The following is a 17,673-nucleotide window of genomic DNA, read 5'->3' on the forward strand; positions in this document are numbered from 1 at the left end:
TTAGAATACAATAAGAATAAATACAGTACACAGCTGTACAGAATAGAATAAAATAAAACAAATATACAATAAGATAAAAATAGAATACAAATACAAATACTATATACAACTGAGTAAAAATACAACGATGACAGAAAGGATTATTGCACTTAGTATTATTGCATATGTGTGGATGTGTGTGCTTGATCAGTTAAAGTCTTTATTATGGAGTCTGACAGCAGTGGGGAGGAAAGACCTGCGAAATCTCTCCGTCCCACACCGTGGGTGCCGCAGTCTCCCACTGAAGGAGCTGCTCAGTGCTGTCACAGTCTGCTGCATGGGGTGGGAGATGTTGTCCATCAGGGATGACAGCTTAGCCGCCGTTCTCCTGTCACTCACCACCTCCACTGGGTCCAGAGGGCATCCTAGAACAGAGCTGGCCCTTCGGATCACCGGATATAAACATATTTAGTCCAACTGCAATCAACCTGAAAGAAGTTATTTGGTGTTCTCGGTCAGAGCAATGTTTTAGCTGGAAGTGCAGAGTAATTGGGATAAAACCGATCTTATCATTGTATGGACCTTAGCTGTGGTCAACTGTTAGCTGGTACCTTGGACTGAAAGTGAAAGAAAACAATTGATAACAAAGTCCTTCACACCTTCTTAGGAAAATGAAATGATTTCTTTTTAACTGTGTTGGCTTAAGGGTTCATTATCACCTTTTTTTGTTCTCCATCTAATAATTGTTTTCTCAAACTTTGATTAAGAGTAACTGGAGGAATGATGGGAAGGAAACTGCCTCTGCAGAAAGGCCACTTCCTTATTAGTAGCCTGAGAAAGATTATAAAAGGAGTAATCAGTCACAGCAGTCTTCACTCTCCTCCGCCACCATTTCCTGTCTCCCTTTACATTGTCACACTAACACTCTCTTTCACACACTCCTTTCAGAAACAGTTTTCATAATGGGGAACTTTATCGCCAACGAGGGACTTTCAGTCTTTGTTATTGTGAGTATATTTAATGATTTTCTCCTTTTGGCTTCTGGTATGACGTCTGTTCGTTTTTGTTGTTTTGTTTGGGTTTTTTTCATTCAAGCTGCATTGTCACCAGTGTCTCATTAATGTGTCATAAAATAGTTAAGGTATATAAATCAGTGACTAAACATGGAAAAACAAGCTTTTTCTTCAGAAAAATATGATTTTTCTTCTTATTGATTGAACCAAATAGGCTTTGGTTGAAACAGTTAAACATTTTTCCAAATATTTAGTTTTAATTGGTTAAGCTAAAAAAAAAATTGCTGCTGCAGATCGTGGTAATAGATCTGAATTCTTTTCTGTGTCAAGGATAGAGTCATGAAACTGAATGAAGTATTCTTTGGCATCCATTCTAAATTTGAGCTGATGCCACAGTTTTGAGCCACGTTTTTAGTTGCACTTCGATTACAGTCTGACTTGTTTTCTGAACAAAGAGAAGTCATTTTCAGCAGGTAAAGAAAAATGTTCTCCAAGTTAAGCACTGAAAGTGTGCCATTGTTGTAGTGGGACTTAAACAAGTGCACTTAACTGATATTTGCACTCCTGGTGTGTTAATAAAGATGCTTTTATCTACCCTGAACTGTTGCTGTATTTGCAGCTGATTTAAACCTGAGTGTGTTTGGGTGCATTTTACAGCTGGTATGGCTGGGGATCAACGCATTCCTGTTTGTCCATTTCTACATGGCCTTCCTGGTAGAGAGGTGGTATTACACCAGAGTCCTGCTCGGGGTGAGTCCGACCTGCAACTTCACTTCTGTTGCACAGACTTTCACTCCAAACTGAGTCGGTATTTGTAGATTTCTAGTTTTTATTTCTTCAGAGAATTTCCAAGCTGTTAAACACACAATTGCACCTATTTCAAAAGTTGTAGGCAAATATGAAAAAAAAAAGAAAAAAAACAGGACTCTGCCTTTTTCATTTCCTCAAATTATAGCTACAGTAAAAGTTTAAAAGTTTCTAACATTACAACAAGAAAATTAAAGCAGACCCTGCAACCCCACCCACTACTCTTTTTAGTACACTGTAACTATGCAACAGAATAGAGAAGTGATACAGTGCAGAGCCACGGCAATAAGTTAAACAATCTTGCATTAAAAAGAAATACATTTTTGCAGTTCTATGTTCTAAATTATGAATATTTTATTTTGTTTTATGTGATATTTGGGTTTTTTTTATATGTTAAGATAAACTCGATTCATGATACCTATCTATACATGCAAATGAATTAATAACGGTCTATTTTAACTCCAAGAATTGACCTTTGGAGTTGAGATCGCACAAATGTAAAAAAGGTAATAGTGCTACCATGTTCTTTTTAGAGAGAAGAGACTTTCTCTTGGCAACGCTTCCAAACAAATCTAAACAATGAAAGCAGTAAGGGTGTACTTAGGTTTTGCACTGGACTGCATACAATCCTGTGAAAATGTTCCCTTTCTCATGACTGAATCTATCTGTAATGTATGGCCATTTTCTAGGCAGTAACAAGTATAATTATTATGTTATAACTTTAACCCAAATTAGCTGAACTGGTTAATACCCTGAAACGAGGAAGGGAATTTCCCTTCCTGGGGTTGGTTAAAGTTTCTGTTGTGGAAATGCCAAAATTTCCTGTACGCAAGAACAAAACCCATCAGTTTGTTAACACTTCCACAAATAATTGGTCCACATGGAAGATATCAGAGCCTCATATCTCCCATTCAAAATAACCACTGTGAGAGCTAACGATTATTCCCTCTCACCTGATTACGTTTATGGACGGGACTGGCTTACGGCGATGATTAACTCCTCATTTCATTCATTTTTAAATTACAAAGTTGCTATCAGAAATTGCACATGAACTATTAATGCTGCAACTTAATTAGTTTGTTGTCTGGCAGCCAACAAGAAAAAAAATTAACAGATTTGTAAAAGTGTGAGTGACGCACTAAATGTTTCTAATGTTTGAATGCTGGGAAGTTATTAATTGCCATTTGAAAAAGTTTTTACTGTGATAAGAAAAAAAATAATAATTATATTTTAAACGAAGTCCACAAAGAGTAAAGGTTAAATGCGGTTACTATAAAAAATGGCGTGATCAGATATAAAAATAGGGAAAACAGATTTAAGTAACTTAAACTATGTCATCTTTATACTTGTTTGTAGTCATTAATGTGCCTGTGAGGTATTATTGAATCTTTGTTGGACTTTGTAATAACGTTTTGTGTTTGAACAGTGCTATCAGCCTGCATCAAAGGCCATTTCTGTCGGGCTTTGCAAATATTTCTGATTATATCTTGTTCAAATAAAACTTGCAATTTAGGATTCTTACACCTGATACACACATATACACCCATGTTAAACACTCCTTATCTACATAGGCATTATTCGACAAGCAAACGTGCACACAGAGAAGGGAAGTAAGTTACAGCTGGCTTCATGACACACTGACTTTGGACCAGCAGCTGCACATCTGGCTTCAGGCCAGCAGAAGTGAAACATTGCATCTCGTACTTTCTGTTTTTCAAATTTTAATATGGAGAGATGAGGAACAGTATTCAGCGTGGCTGCATCCTGCTTCTTTAGAGAGACTGTTTTCCCAAAAGTGTTGAGAAACCTGTAAGCTCCAAAAAGAACCTCAGGAAAGCTTAAAAAAATGAATCATTTACACTGAAGGAAGGGCTCAGATGATGATTTGGGGATGAGGGACTGGGTTTGAGGTTAACAATACCATGTTGAGATGAAGTTAATTATTGATGTAAAACAGAGTGGTGAGAGCACACGTGTATTCTCACCAGCATTTACTGGCTCTGTAACTGCAGTACAATAACACTCTGATGGAAAAGATGAATAAATAAAGAAAGTGAGCCATCAGGGATTAGCTTCAGCTCATCAGGGCTCTTCTGGGGATTAGAGGATCTAGATAATATATGCATGCATGCATTGTGGTACCAATGACACGGTGTTAAATTAAAATGTGTGTCAATCTCTATGAAGTCTATGACTGCCAGTATTAAATGATAGAAATGACTCTAATGGAATTTTTCAAGCCATTTCCAACTGCTGTAGGGTGTAAAGTCCCGGATCGGTTCACAGCCCATCAGCCGTCCATAACCGTGCTCTAATTTGATTTATCTTGTTGTTTTGCCTGTTTTTAAATAAGAAAATAAAAAATTATATCCATTAGCCTTGTTTGCAATGATCTATTTAAGGTTTCAAGTGACACATTAAAAGGCATTCAGACTTCCACAAACCTCACTAAATAACTGCTGCTTGACATTTCCATTTACTGTCCAGTTCTAGTTCTTCTTTTTGCTTAACACCTGTCAGCAGTTAAGTTTCAGGTTTATATAAAACTCTTTTCACCTCCTACTGGTGAACTGTTATACGTGACTGGTGAGGGAAGTGAATTTGAAAACTTTTTATTGTAACACACCGTTTTTTTATACTCTCCACAGCAAGCTTTGCCCTGGGCCAGAGCTCCTGCTGCCTGCCTGAATTTCAACTGCATGCTCATCCTGCTGCCAGTCTGCAGAAACCTCCTCTCCTTCCTCCGCGGCACCATACAGGTATTCATTAAGGATAAATAACAGATAAATGAAAATCTGGCTTACCACAAAACGACAGTATATAGCATGTAATGTGTCCCATTATGTGGAAAAGACTTGATAGAAGTAATGAGGGTATAGGACCAGATTCTTCTGCAAACATTTGCTTACCGGCCACTTTATTACTTTATTAGGTTGAAATGTTTTCAGCTTGTGCAAAAGCACCATATCCTACTAGAAGGAACCAATTCAATTCAATTTTATTTATATAGCGCCAAACAACAACAGTCGCCTCAAAGCGCTTTATATTATAAGGTAGACCCTACAATAATACATACAGAGAAAAAACCCAACGATCAAATGACCCCCTATGAGCAAGCACCATTAGAAGTTAGATACACTGTGATCAGCAAAAATACCGTAGAGTACTGTAGAAGAGATGCTCTGCTACAAACTTTGGTAGTACCAAGTGGTTATTTGAGTCATTGTTTCCTTCATATCACCTCAGAGCATTACTGTCCTCTGACCTCTGGTGAACTGGTGAACTTAAATCACCTTGAGTCCACATTCTGATACTCAGTTTGAACTGAGGTCATCTTGACCAGCGGTCCCCAACCCTTTTTTGCGCCACGGACCAGTTTATGCCCGACAATATTTTCACGGACCGGCCTTTAAGGTGTCGCGGATAAATACAACAAAATAAAACTAGTACCGGTACCGAAAAAAAAGAAGATTTATTCATAACACACGTGAAAAGACCCAGGAAAACCGAGTAAACGATAAAAATGATAACAAAATAACGCTGAAAACCGATAAAAAACCCTGAAGACTATACATTTCACACCTGAGCCTCAACTCTCGCAGCCCGGTACCAAACGACTCACGGACTGGTACCGGTCAGAGGCCCGGGGGTTGGGGACCACTGATCTTGACCATTGATGCATGTTTAAATGTACTGGGTTTCTGCCATGTGATTGGCTGATTAGTAGATGTTGTTAACCACCAGTTGAACAGGTGTACCATATTTATTAATGCTGTAGTGGTGTATTTGCTTGTGCTTTAATATTCATCGCTTATTAATTTATTTTTGTGTGTTTCTCGTTTAAATTCAGTGCTGCAGCCGCACAGCAGCTCGCCAACTAGATCGAAACATAACTTTTCACAAACTGGTGGCTTACATGATTGTCTTCCATACAGGTAATTTTTCTTTTTTCTTAACATGTTAAAGGGGTTGGAGCAATCATTACCCTATAACTAATGATAGCAATGATTTAAAGCATATTAAAGTTTTAAGATTGATTTTTTGACATAGCTTGAGGTTGATAAACACATGACTACAAAGTCACTGACTTGGATTTTACAAGTGAGTCATAATCTGACTAAACTGGTCAGTGGAATATACAGATGAGTTTGTGAGTTTGTATATCCCACTGAGTAATGATTAATAATAAACCTGCATCTAACTTTAACTTATGACCATTTAATGAGTAGTTATGCAGTAATGTCTGCCCAAACAGAACTGTATACATTTTGGAGAAAAGCACTGAATATTTATAGTGATATTTTTCCTTTTTCTCTGTTTCTTGTAGCTGTGCACATTATTGCACATCTGTTTAACTTTGAGTTTTTTATGGACGCCCAGCTCAATCGCAACACCAGCCTTCTGACCTTTGTTCTGTCAGAAATTGGTAATGGGGACAACGCCTCCTTCCTCAACCCCATCAGAACAAATGAGACGGTGAGTTGTTGCCATTGCCAGGCTGCCCTCATTTTTTCCTTTTTAGTACAAAAATAATGGTGAGATTAGTCATATGAGCTGAGTTTTCTTGTATTGCAATGATGTCTTGAAATCTCTGCAACTTCTTACTAAATTTTGTATTGAGTAGTATTACTTCATCTGGCAAACTTCCCTTTTTCTTAAAAAAACCTCAAGATCAGTTGTGAAATTTCATCTTTAATGATACTGTTTCTCAAATACAATTGTTCATAAGCCAAAACAGAAACTTTTGACAATTGATATAAGCAAAAAAACAAAAAGAACATAAACCTCATTCTTTCAGACAAAGAAAGATTGAGGTTCCGAAAAAGACAAAACATGCACATGAAAATATTTTAAAATGTGGTACCGCCCACAACGAAGGGTGTAATTCCCCCATGAAGGACCGTTCTTCCTTACCAACATACAAGAAAAAGTAAATACCATCAAAACTTGCAGGTCTTTCTTTTCTTTAACAATCACTGTTCAAACATAACTTTCAAAAGGAGTGTACAAGAAAGAAGTGTTTACTTTCCTGTAAATTACCTGGAAGGTAGGCAAGGTTAAGCAACTCCATAACAGCCCAAGCCCAAAAAGTACAGTGTACTTACAGTACAAAATGGGGAAATGTTTTTTTTGTTTTGTTTTTCTGCAAAATTACCAATACATTTTAATTACTGCTTAAAAACGTCTTCTTACTGTAAAATAGCACAATTGTCCAAACTCCCACAGAAAGACAATCTAGAAGTAAAACAAAAGTGATCATATTTGGTGCACATGATGAAGAGTGGTCAGAGGTCAGAGACATGGTGCCTTCACAGTGATCCAAGAATTGCAAAAGGGTAGCACGGTGGTTTGGCAAGCACTTTTGCCTCACAGCAACCACGTTCCTGGTTCAAATCCTGACTTGGGCCTTTCTGTGTGGAGTAAACATGTTTGACTTCCTCAGATGTACATAAGATTTGGTGATTTTAACTTGACCATCGATGCTAATTGGGGTTAGCTAAGTGCTAACCTATTTTAATTCACCAACATTCCAGCTGACTCTTTAGAGACTTTTAGGCTTTCCATTTCATTTTATAAATTCCGCTTTCCAACATTTCTAACATTTGTTTCCTTCTTGTTACCTTGTGTTAAACAATCAACCTCTGTGATATAGGGAAGTATGACAAAACAGCCATTTAGTAAATGAGGGAAGTTAGTCAACAAACATGAGGTGTGTCATTACAACTGAAGCAACTGAAAAACTGAGGCGATGACCTGGGACTTCATCCCACTCTAGATTAATCATCTGTTTGGCCTTTTTAAAGAGAAAATCTTCTCAAAATGTCATCTGTAAACTGCATTTACAGAATCCTACCATTGTCATGTTCACCACCGTCGCTGGGCTGACAGGTGTGGCCATCACATTAGCACTCATCCTCATCATCACTTCATCTATGGAGGTCATCCGCAGGTCATACTTTGAGGTGTTCTGGTACACGCATCATCTCTTCATCATCTTCTTCATTGGACTGGTGTTTCACGGCTATGCGTAAGATAGCACAAAATTTCAACCATAAAAGGACTGCCAGCTCTGTTTTTTCTTTCTTTTTTTTACATTAGTTGTCTTTTTCTGACCTGAAACACTTAGCCACACGTAATTCCTCTTAGAGTATTTTGCCCTCAATGAGCTTATTACAAATGATTTACTTGGTTTCTGTCTTGACCAGACTGGATCTAGCCACAACTTTATGTTTCTATCCTTAATGTTAGTGCACTTGTTGGAGCCAGAAGTGATATATACCAACGGTATATACTGCTATACCATTGGGCAATGTAACATAGGAGTCTATGTGAACTGGCTCCCTTCTGACTCCCAGCCTCAAGTGAACTGCAGTTTTGTCACATAATTTTTCAGGACTAGCGGTTTGATTTGGACATTTGGGCTTGATCTTGGTCTTTAACTCATACGCATGTTATACTGATCACAGTTTTAACTAATAGTCAATACTATTTGATTCTTGAACTGTCATTACTCTGACTTGGTCTTGAATCAGTCTCTAAACTGGTAAAATTTGTACTTACCTGTGATTGAGCTTTATAAATCATACACTTAGTTTTAAGGATTTACAAATTTACTGTGTGAACAAAAATATTGGGCCATGCCGCTTAGTCTGTGAATTCAGCTCTTTCATACAGTCCCATGACCACGGATTCAACCAACCACAAACTCAACCATCAAGCCATGCAGTCTGTCTTTTCAAACGCTATTTCAGAAATGTTTGATTTTACAAATCTCGCTGAAATCACTGGGAGCCCCATGGCATTGCTTTCCATAGTCATGCAGCTCCTGTAGGTGTAATGTGCAGCTGGCCCAGTAATTTTGTCTACATAGTTTATAATAATATAATTTCCATTAAATTAATTTAGTTAAACTAAATTCCCAGGTCTCTCTTCAAATAATCATTGATACACATGTTTAAGTGCTCATCTTTTCTCTGTGTGTGTCTGATTGTAGGCGTATTGTGCGAGGACAGACGGTGGCCAGCCTGGACACAAATAAACCTCAAAACTGCTCCGACAAGTTTGAAGACTGGGGTAAAAATGGCTCCAACTGTGCTGTCCCAGAATTTGCTGGAAACCCACCTGGGGTTAGCTTCGAATTTCTAAACTTCTTACCAGCCCAAACACTCAGCAAGTTGCATCTCTTCTCAGGCTTTTAAGAAAAGTACTTCATCCAATATTTTCCCCTTCTTCAGACATGGAAGTGGGTGTTGGGTCCCATGATCCTGTATGTGTGTGAGAGGATCGTCCGCATCTACCGATCCCATCAAAAAGTGGTCATTACTAAGGTCGGTCCTGCCTCAGTTACACTGGTATACATTTTTTAGGAGCTCCACCAAGCTTGTTTCAACTAAATATCTGAAGAAAAATGATTAAAAAATGCATGTCTTTCAAAAAAGGTTGACTTTTAGCTGCATTATTACACTAATACTACAACTGCAGATTACACTTAACACAGCAGGTAACAACACAAAGGATTTTAGAGTTGTGCCATGGAAATTATTACTACTTGAAACTGTATTTACTTTCAATAGCTACTATGTGGTCAAAAAGGCTGAATAAATAACTGTAATTATAATTCTATTGTCCCTGTACCTGGTCTTCAGGTGGTTATGCACCCTTCCAAGACACTGGAACTACAGATGAAGAGGAAAGGCTTCAGTATGGAGGTGGGACAGTACGTCTTCATTCAGTGTCCATCTGTCTCCAGGCTAGAGTGGCACCCCTTCACTTTGACCTCAGCCCCTGAGGAGGACTACTTCAGTGCTCACATCCGTATTGTCGGGGACTGGACTCAGGCGCTGTACGAGGCCTGTGGAGGGGACAAAAATGAGCCTCAGGAGGCCTGGAAACTGCCCAAGTAGGAAAGATTGACAACAGAGGAAAATTGTGCTTTAAATTGCTTGTGATTACAGTTGATTGCTGCCTGTCCAGCGCGCCTTTGAAAAGTTGGCAGGAGGGGTTTCATTTACAGCCCTGAGAGGTTTATTGTGTATGTCTGTTTCTCTTCCCTCACATAAGAAATGAGTAGAGAGGCACAAACAGTAAAAATCATACAATATTAAGAATACCATCTTTTCACAGTGGTCCTGCTGTGCAAATTTGAGCACTAATTCCTTTCTATAGACCAGACAATGAAAGAAGGAGGCCTTTATTTTGAGCTGCTGCCTCGAATCACCTTAAGGCCAGTGTACTGTTTGCTTGGATAGACCTTGATTGGACTTGCTAGACAACAGCACAGTGACCAAGTCTTCAATTATCCCTTAATAATCCTGAAATTATGTCATTATTTAAGTTGCTTGAAGGCAAAACAAACAAATAGCTGTTCTAGATGACAACAAAAAGAAGCTAATATTTAAAAAAAATATACACATTATATAACTGGCCTTAGATTTTTTTCTAGAATTTGCCAAAGCAGATGCAAAAAAATGGCAGTTAGCTTGAGACTGAAGTCATGTATGCAGCCTTCATTCAAAATGGCAATGCACCATGCCTCTTTGCATGTCTGCTGGAGGTTGTGCAGACTTCAGCCACTTTTGGAGGCATAGCATGGCAACATCGCAAATATTTCTCCGTCCAAAGGAAGACAATATGTTATATGTCTTTTTTCAGCAGTTTAACGTCCACAGTTTTCAAGATATCTTTTTCAAGCATTTGACCTTATCTTTATTGTTAGCACCAAAGGTCAAAGCTGACCTTGAAAAAAATCTTTCAAAAAAACATATTGATTAATATGTCATATGAAAGGGCAGAGCTGCACAATACATTTTGAATTTTTTGGATACAACTTCCTAAAAAGACACCATAACAATCTGACATTATCACGTTGTAATAAAAAGGTGATAAAACAAGTTTTAGTACAGCCCTTTAACATCAAGAGGAGGCTCTCATGCTCATGCTCTGTATAGTTCCTTGTGTAAATCTCAGTATAATGTTGGTTACTCAAGCCATTTCCAGTTCCACAAATTTGTAACTTAAGCTTAATTAATTTGCCATAACACAGACAAATAAGAGAATAAACAAAGAAAAACTCACTATGCACTACAGTCACTTAAGTAAAATCATTATTGTAATTAAAATGTTCAATTTTTAGATCTTGTGATGTACATCATGAATTATTGGGCCATCACAATTATCTTGTTAAAAACAACTAAATAAATAAATAAATAATGGAATCTCTTATAATCTTAACAGGGTCAAAACATTTAGCAAAAAAACATCAGAGAAGAAGATCATGTGTTCATATATTCAACATAATAAAGATTTTCTGGAAATTAGCATTAACCTAATAAATCTAATGAAGTACTAGGAACTTGTACGTCCAATACGTGAGTGCTTAATTTTACACACAAACATAAATGTGAACAATGACAGTGACTAAACATACAGTAGCATTACCAAGCAAGTAGCATTGTCTCTCTGAGGGACAAAAAATATCTTAATTGCTCACATTTTAGCAACAGTTGCACATTGGAAATGTCAGATTTAGTTAGTGGTGGGTTAAGCCACAGAGCCCATGGGTCTTTAGTTAGGGTGTGGGGCTAAAAGTCCCAATACATCCACATGTTAAGCAAGTTAGCAAGTTAATCTTTGAGATAAATACACATAATCAAAGTTTTATTGGGTAAATAAAGCTTGACTTGAAAGCACAGAGCAGAGTAAAAACAGGATATAAGATTATTTTGTGTATATTTTGTTGTCAGGGTGGCCATAGATGGCCCGTTTGGTACCGCCAGTGAAGACGTGTTTGGTTATGAGGTGGTCATGCTGGTGGGTGCAGGAATTGGAGTGACTCCCTTTGCCTCCATCCTCAAATCTGTGTGGTACAAACGCATCCAGAACAACCAAGATGTCTTTACCAAAAAGGTGAGCGAGAACTTTAAATTAAAAAAAATGTGTTTAAATAAAACTAACCATATCACATAAGCCCCACATGAAGCGTTCATAATGAAACAAAAATAAAAATTATTATCTACAACATCTGTCTGGAAGAAATGCTAGATGCTACATATCCATTTTGCTGTGAAACTATTTACTGAAGGCTTTGAGTTAAAAAGTGTGAAATAAGAGTGTTTGAAATGAACCAAAAAATAAATGATAAATGTAAGTAAGTCTGAATGTCAGGTTAATAAACTGTTTGCCAGATCTACTTCTACTGGCTCTGTCCGGAGACCCAAGCCTTCGAGTGGTTTGCAGACCTGTTGCAGTCCCTGGAGGGCCAGATGACGGAGAAGAACATGATGGGCTTCCTCAGCTACAACATCTACCTCACCCGCTGGAAGGAGCAGGAGGTATGAAGGCACTGATATAAATTTTTATTTCTGTGGGCTGAACTGACAACAAATACCATTTTTTGTGATTGAAGAAATCTTCTTATGTTATGGTTTAATGCATGTGGTTCTTAAATTAAGCAAAAAGTCATAAAAAGAAAAAAAGTGACATCCATCTGTCATTTCCTTTAACAGGCGGCTCATTTCCGTGTTCACCATGAGGCAGAAAATGATCCGATCACCGGACTGAAGCAGAAGACCTTTTACGGGAAACCTAACTGGGACAATGAGTTTACCAATATTACTTCGCAGCACCCTCGGTGAGCCTCTTTAACGTTATTATCTCTCCATAAGCAAACACAGTCCATGATCTCATCTACTCAAGAACTGCTGTTACCTCTTCACTACATAATGACTGAAAATGTAGTTATCTTATCTTATCTTATTAAACTCATCTCTGGTAAACTGGGAGAAGTGGTCAGCACATCATACCAATCTCAGTTATAAAAGAATGAAATGGGTCAGCATATTTTCTTCCACTTTGCCTAATTTTAGGCAGCTTTAAAACTGAGTAGATTTACTCAAGTATTTTATTTAGTAGAGATTTTTGTAATTTTATTTGAGAATATTAATATCATGCTGTGTCGTACATTAGGTCCATTACAGCTCAGAGTGAAATATCACATACAGTTACGTAAAAAGTCAAGGTTTTCTGATGCAGTAAATAACAAATATATAACTGCTTGCATATTGCTAAATACTCAAAGACATAAACAGGAGAGTCTTCATTTTGTAGAGCACCCTTTAATACTGATTAGAGATGGCACGATACCACTTTTTTATGTCCGATACCGATACCGATATCATAAATTTGGATATCTGCCGATACCGATATGAATCCGATATAGTGTTTTTTAATCAACAAAACTGTTTTTTAAAATATCTTGCTGCATTTTGCAAGTCTGCAAGTTCATACTCAAGTTTAAAACAACAACTACACTAAAGCTATTCTGTTATACCTGTATACAAAAAAAATATTTCATAGTTCAGCAATACTGATCAATCTAATAAACTTAGACCTACACCATCCTCCCTATTCTGGTATTTTAAAGAGTACTTAGCGTAAATATTAAGCAACCTAACTAATAGGGTTCCAACTCCCAGCAACAACAAAAATAAATAAATAAAAAATAGGGAACCACCCCTCACGCTCCACCTCATGATGCTTAATCGACGTAATCAACCTTAATTTGATGCAGTGTGAAAAAAAATGCACAGAAATCAATTATTTTTCAAGAAATATTAAATAGATTCAACATCTTTCTTCAACAAAATTGCAGACTGCACAGATGGTACCTTCCCAAAGGAAAAAGTACTATAGCTTACTAGGGTATATATATTAGACTTAATAGTCACTATATACAGTAATTGACTTCTATTCATTTTACATCAAATTAAAACTTTGGGTGTCAGATAATTATTTATTAAAAGCTAGACATTTTAAATGAGAATAAGAAAGAAAAGTATGTCTTTGTGCCCCCTTTTCCCTGTTAATGCCCTATCGGCCCCCCTGGCTAAACTTTGCTAGATCCGCCCCTGCACAGTTACCAGCGTCAGCTACATAGAAAAAGATCCTGGTGTAGAAAGTAATATTAAATAAATTCTAACAACAGCTTATCAAGCTTAAACGTGCTGCTGTTGTTCAGCCGCTGGTTTCCTCTTTCTGGTGCAAAGTGGGCCAAAAACAAACCAGGACTCGCGACAGAAAAGCCGATCAGCTGATCATTTAAGCAGTTTCACGATTGAAGTAGCAGCCGGAGAGCGAGAGGCAGTGCTCGTTAAGCTTAACGCAGGAATGCTTTACAAACATTCAGAGATGGACTTACACACTTGCTTTACTTCTCTCGGGGATAACTTTGTCGGAGATGAAATGCCAGGTTGCTAGCGAAGCTCCAAATGCTATCCAGACCACAGGTCCCCAGCCGCTCTATCACGTGATGCATACTGCTCCGACATGCTAACTTTCTGAGGTGAGTTACGGCGTGTTGCAAGTTTTGTGAGGTGCTTTCGTGATATTTAATGGATCGGATTACATTTTTTATTTTTCTCCGATATCCGATCCAGTCATTTAGGTCAGTATCGGACCGATACCGATACGTAATATCGGATCGGTCCATCTCTAATACTGATAAGACATTAATTGGTTAGTCAACGAACTTTACAATTCCTGCATACCTGTATGATACAGTTCAGTACATCAAAGGAAAAAGTTTCTCAAAACAATAAAATATCAGTCCGGCACACTGTATACGTTACCAATAATGTATTAAGGTAAAACGATTTAGTCAGACTGACCTTCAGCATGTACAAGTTATATTTTGTGATAATATAAACTTTATAAATTGTGTTTCTCCTTGTAATTGTGTAAACTATTTTATTAGCAGTATCTCCCAAGTTGGTGCCACTTTTCGTTACTTTAAAGGTCATTTCATACTGTTTTTAAAGTTTTACCAATAACAAATTAGGTAAATAAGAAAACACTCAGTGTATTAATCCAGTATGGATTTTTATCTTTCTTTATCCATCTGTATTTTATCTTTAGTTGCAGGCCTGTACAAACTTACTGCCACATTCTGCGCCTAACATTTATTTATTTTTTTCATCCATTTCCTGTTTCTTGAAATTTTAATGCTGGTATGTGTAGTACATCTATTTAAATGGGGTCCCTGGGATCTTTTTATAACACTGGATTTAACTGCCTGTAGGAAATAGTAAGTATTTAAAGCACAGACTTACAAATACACAAATTCAGTTATTCTGTGAGAACTTTTGAATTGTTTGCAAAACAGCAAAATGCAGGTGAAGTTTTGCTGCTAATTCATTGCCTTTTGATTCTTTCTGAAGCTATTAAAGTGTGACCACTGAGTGGAATACAGCCATGACTGTTGCTCTGATGAATGCTATAAATACCAATATCTATAATCAAAGTGTTGGGGTGTTTTGTGCCTGCAGATCTAAAGTTGGTGTGTTCCTGTGCGGTCCGCCTCAGCTGGCGACATCTCTGGAGAAACAGTGTATGTCTCATTCAGCTGCTGATGTCAAGTTCATCTTCAATAAAGAAAATTTCTAGGAAAACAAAGAAAATCAGAAACAGCAGCTAGATCATGATAAAAAAAAAGGGGAACTTTCCAAGTAGCTGCTTGATTATAAGTTATCAAGTTTCCTCTGAAAAAAGAACAAATTTACATTTGGAACAAGTGGCAGCTCATCGGTGACGGGAACAAGCTTCTCATCACGTCTTCACCGCAGACTTCTGCAAAGATACAGTTGTTACTCAAAATAAACCCTGTGGCGTTGTCTAGGTTACTGTCTTCTCCTTTTTTGTTCCATCAACAAGTGAAACCGCCACTTTCAGAATGTTTTCTCTCGTCTTTTTTTTTTTTTGTTTCCACCTCATTGATTTTCCTTTGTGCCAGAAGTGGATTCATCTTCTTAAAAGGCGGTTTCAATTCCCTAACAGTATGAGGGAAGAGGTGGAGGCCTTTAAAGCTTTGGCTGCTGCAAACGTTCTCCATGGACCGAACAAGCTCCAGGATGCTTTATGCTTTTGTGCTGCCGTGTTTTTTCTATGAGAGCAGAAATGTGGCAAAGACTTTTATGGCTAGAAATGTTTTGTTTAGCTTGTTTTGATAAAAAAAAAAAAATGGACCAACCAGAAGCAATCTTCTACTGTGTGATTATTTCCTGATTTCTCTAAAAAAGTTGAATAGCTGTTTGATCCAATCCAAGAACAGGAAGGAGCAGAAGGCTACCTGCTGGAGTGCTTTCTGGAGAAGGGTCTGTCTGTTTCAGAGGTCTGGGTGGTGTTGCTATAAGAAAAGGAGAGCTGTGGCATAAATCTGGGTTATATGCATGGTTGGATTTACTAATAGAGGCTCTGTCACCTAAAGTTCATTTTACCATGTGAGACTGCTTGTTGTCAAATAATCAACCACAAAGGTAAACACATTTAAAATTGCTCTCAATCCTTTAATGAAAAAACTCAAACTCAATCTCTTGACGATAGTCAAAAAGATCCTCAAAGGAGACAAGAAAGTAGTTCCACCTTTTTATTTTCATATTTAGCTGATTACAGTGTTCAAAACTCTTAAAAGGTATATTTCATGATAATTATTATACATTTTGGTTATTGCTGTTCTTTTTGTCATTCTTTTCAGACATCAGATGTCTATATTGTTGTCATACTGTAAGTCAGGGGCATCAAACGTAAGCCTGGACAGCTTTAGTGGATAGATGTTGAACTTTAACAGCATTTTCATAAGTTCTGTAGTTTTTCCTACTGATAATGACTCCCACCACTCATTGCCATCCATACTATCCCAAAGTACAAAGACATTTTCTTTGAATGAATTTTCTACACGTTTATCACGTTTTTACTGGTTCAGCCCACTTCACATCAAAGTGGGATGTGTGTGGCCCATGCAGTAAAATTACTATAACATCCCTGCTGTAATTATTTTGGATTCACTGCTTTTTTCTTTTTAAATAGTAAATGAAAAAACTTTTGGAATCTGCTGAAAATATTTCTTAACTCATAATGTCTAATAAAAACTAAACTAAATTTAAACTTCCTGACTTTTCACTGCATTCCTGACAAATGACCGCTTCAATTTGTTCAAACTTCGCTGAAGGACACTTGTGAATATGCTCTTTTGTTGCTTTTTTAATAGAGAATGAATTGTTCTTCTTTTCATGTTGCAGGAAAAAAAACACACCTTTGATTCTGTTTCTGCAGGAGAATGCAGTGCTTTGACTCATTGTGTGAAAGATTTTAATCAACAACGTGTTGGTATTTAAATAATGAATACATTTTCTCCAGAGCCTCTAAAGCTAAACGTACAGCATGAACTGTTTAATGAAGTAAAGACATTTTAAAATGTTACATGGACGAAAAACTCAATTTAAAGAAAACTTCTGAGGTCTTGGTTACTAGTTGTCAAGCTTCAAGACTTTAAAGGTTTCTCATTTTTACAGTTTCAGTTTATTAAACCAACTGATAAAGTCAAATTAAGTTGCACTAATTTGTACAATTTAATAATGGAAAACGTAAACATCCGTATTGCTGCTAACTTTTTGCAGTATGATCTCAGTTTAATTATTGGGTTAACAGTAGTTTAGTGCTTCTGCAACAGTAACCAGCACGTCTGAGGAGGACAGGGAGGAAGGAGCCATGCAAAAAAAGGTCATTCACCAGCTTGTGCAGCTAGTTTTCAAAGCGCAGCCCTACTCGAAAATCGTGAAACTAATGGCAATGCGTTGAAGACACAGTTCTCTCACAGTCAGCTGTCCTACTGTGTGGTGAGTTACTCGATCCACGTCTGCACCGAGGGAAAAAGTCTCTGTGTTTGTTTCCCGCTTTGCTTCTGCAATCTAAGAAAGATATTTTCCACTTTTATAACTGCGGTTATACTTCTCTGTGAGTGTACTATGCATCCAGTTTTGATTCTGCATAGCGTGCATGAGTGCAAGTGCTCTAAAAAAGAACAAGAAAACACATATTATTA

General features: G+C 37.4%; 1 protein-coding gene across 1 annotated transcript; it reads left to right on the forward strand.

The window, feature by feature from the left end:
• The first annotated feature begins 865 nt into the window (after window positions 1–865).
• On the forward strand, window positions 866–16,736 carry cybb (cytochrome b-245, beta polypeptide (chronic granulomatous disease)). The gene is made up of 13 exons (XM_085264374.1): window positions 866–986; window positions 1,650–1,742; window positions 4,448–4,558; window positions 5,650–5,734; window positions 6,127–6,275; window positions 7,646–7,827; window positions 8,794–8,926; window positions 9,035–9,127; window positions 9,446–9,699; window positions 11,543–11,705; window positions 11,984–12,130; window positions 12,305–12,429; window positions 15,122–16,736. Exons 1-13 carry the CDS (start codon window positions 942–944, stop codon window positions 15,237–15,239), a joined length of 1,698 nt encoding a protein of 565 aa, XP_085120500.1. The 5' UTR covers window positions 866–941; the 3' UTR covers window positions 15,240–16,736.
• Window positions 16,737–17,673: the final 937 nt, after the last annotated feature.

The sequence above is a fragment of the Mchenga conophoros genome, linkage group LG23 (assembly GCF_057382185.1).
Source record: "Mchenga conophoros isolate Kocher_MC1m ecotype Shallow Benthic linkage group LG23, M_conophoros_male_GT1.1, whole genome shotgun sequence".
NCBI classification, from domain to species: Eukaryota; Metazoa; Chordata; class Actinopteri; order Cichliformes; family Cichlidae; genus Mchenga; species Mchenga conophoros.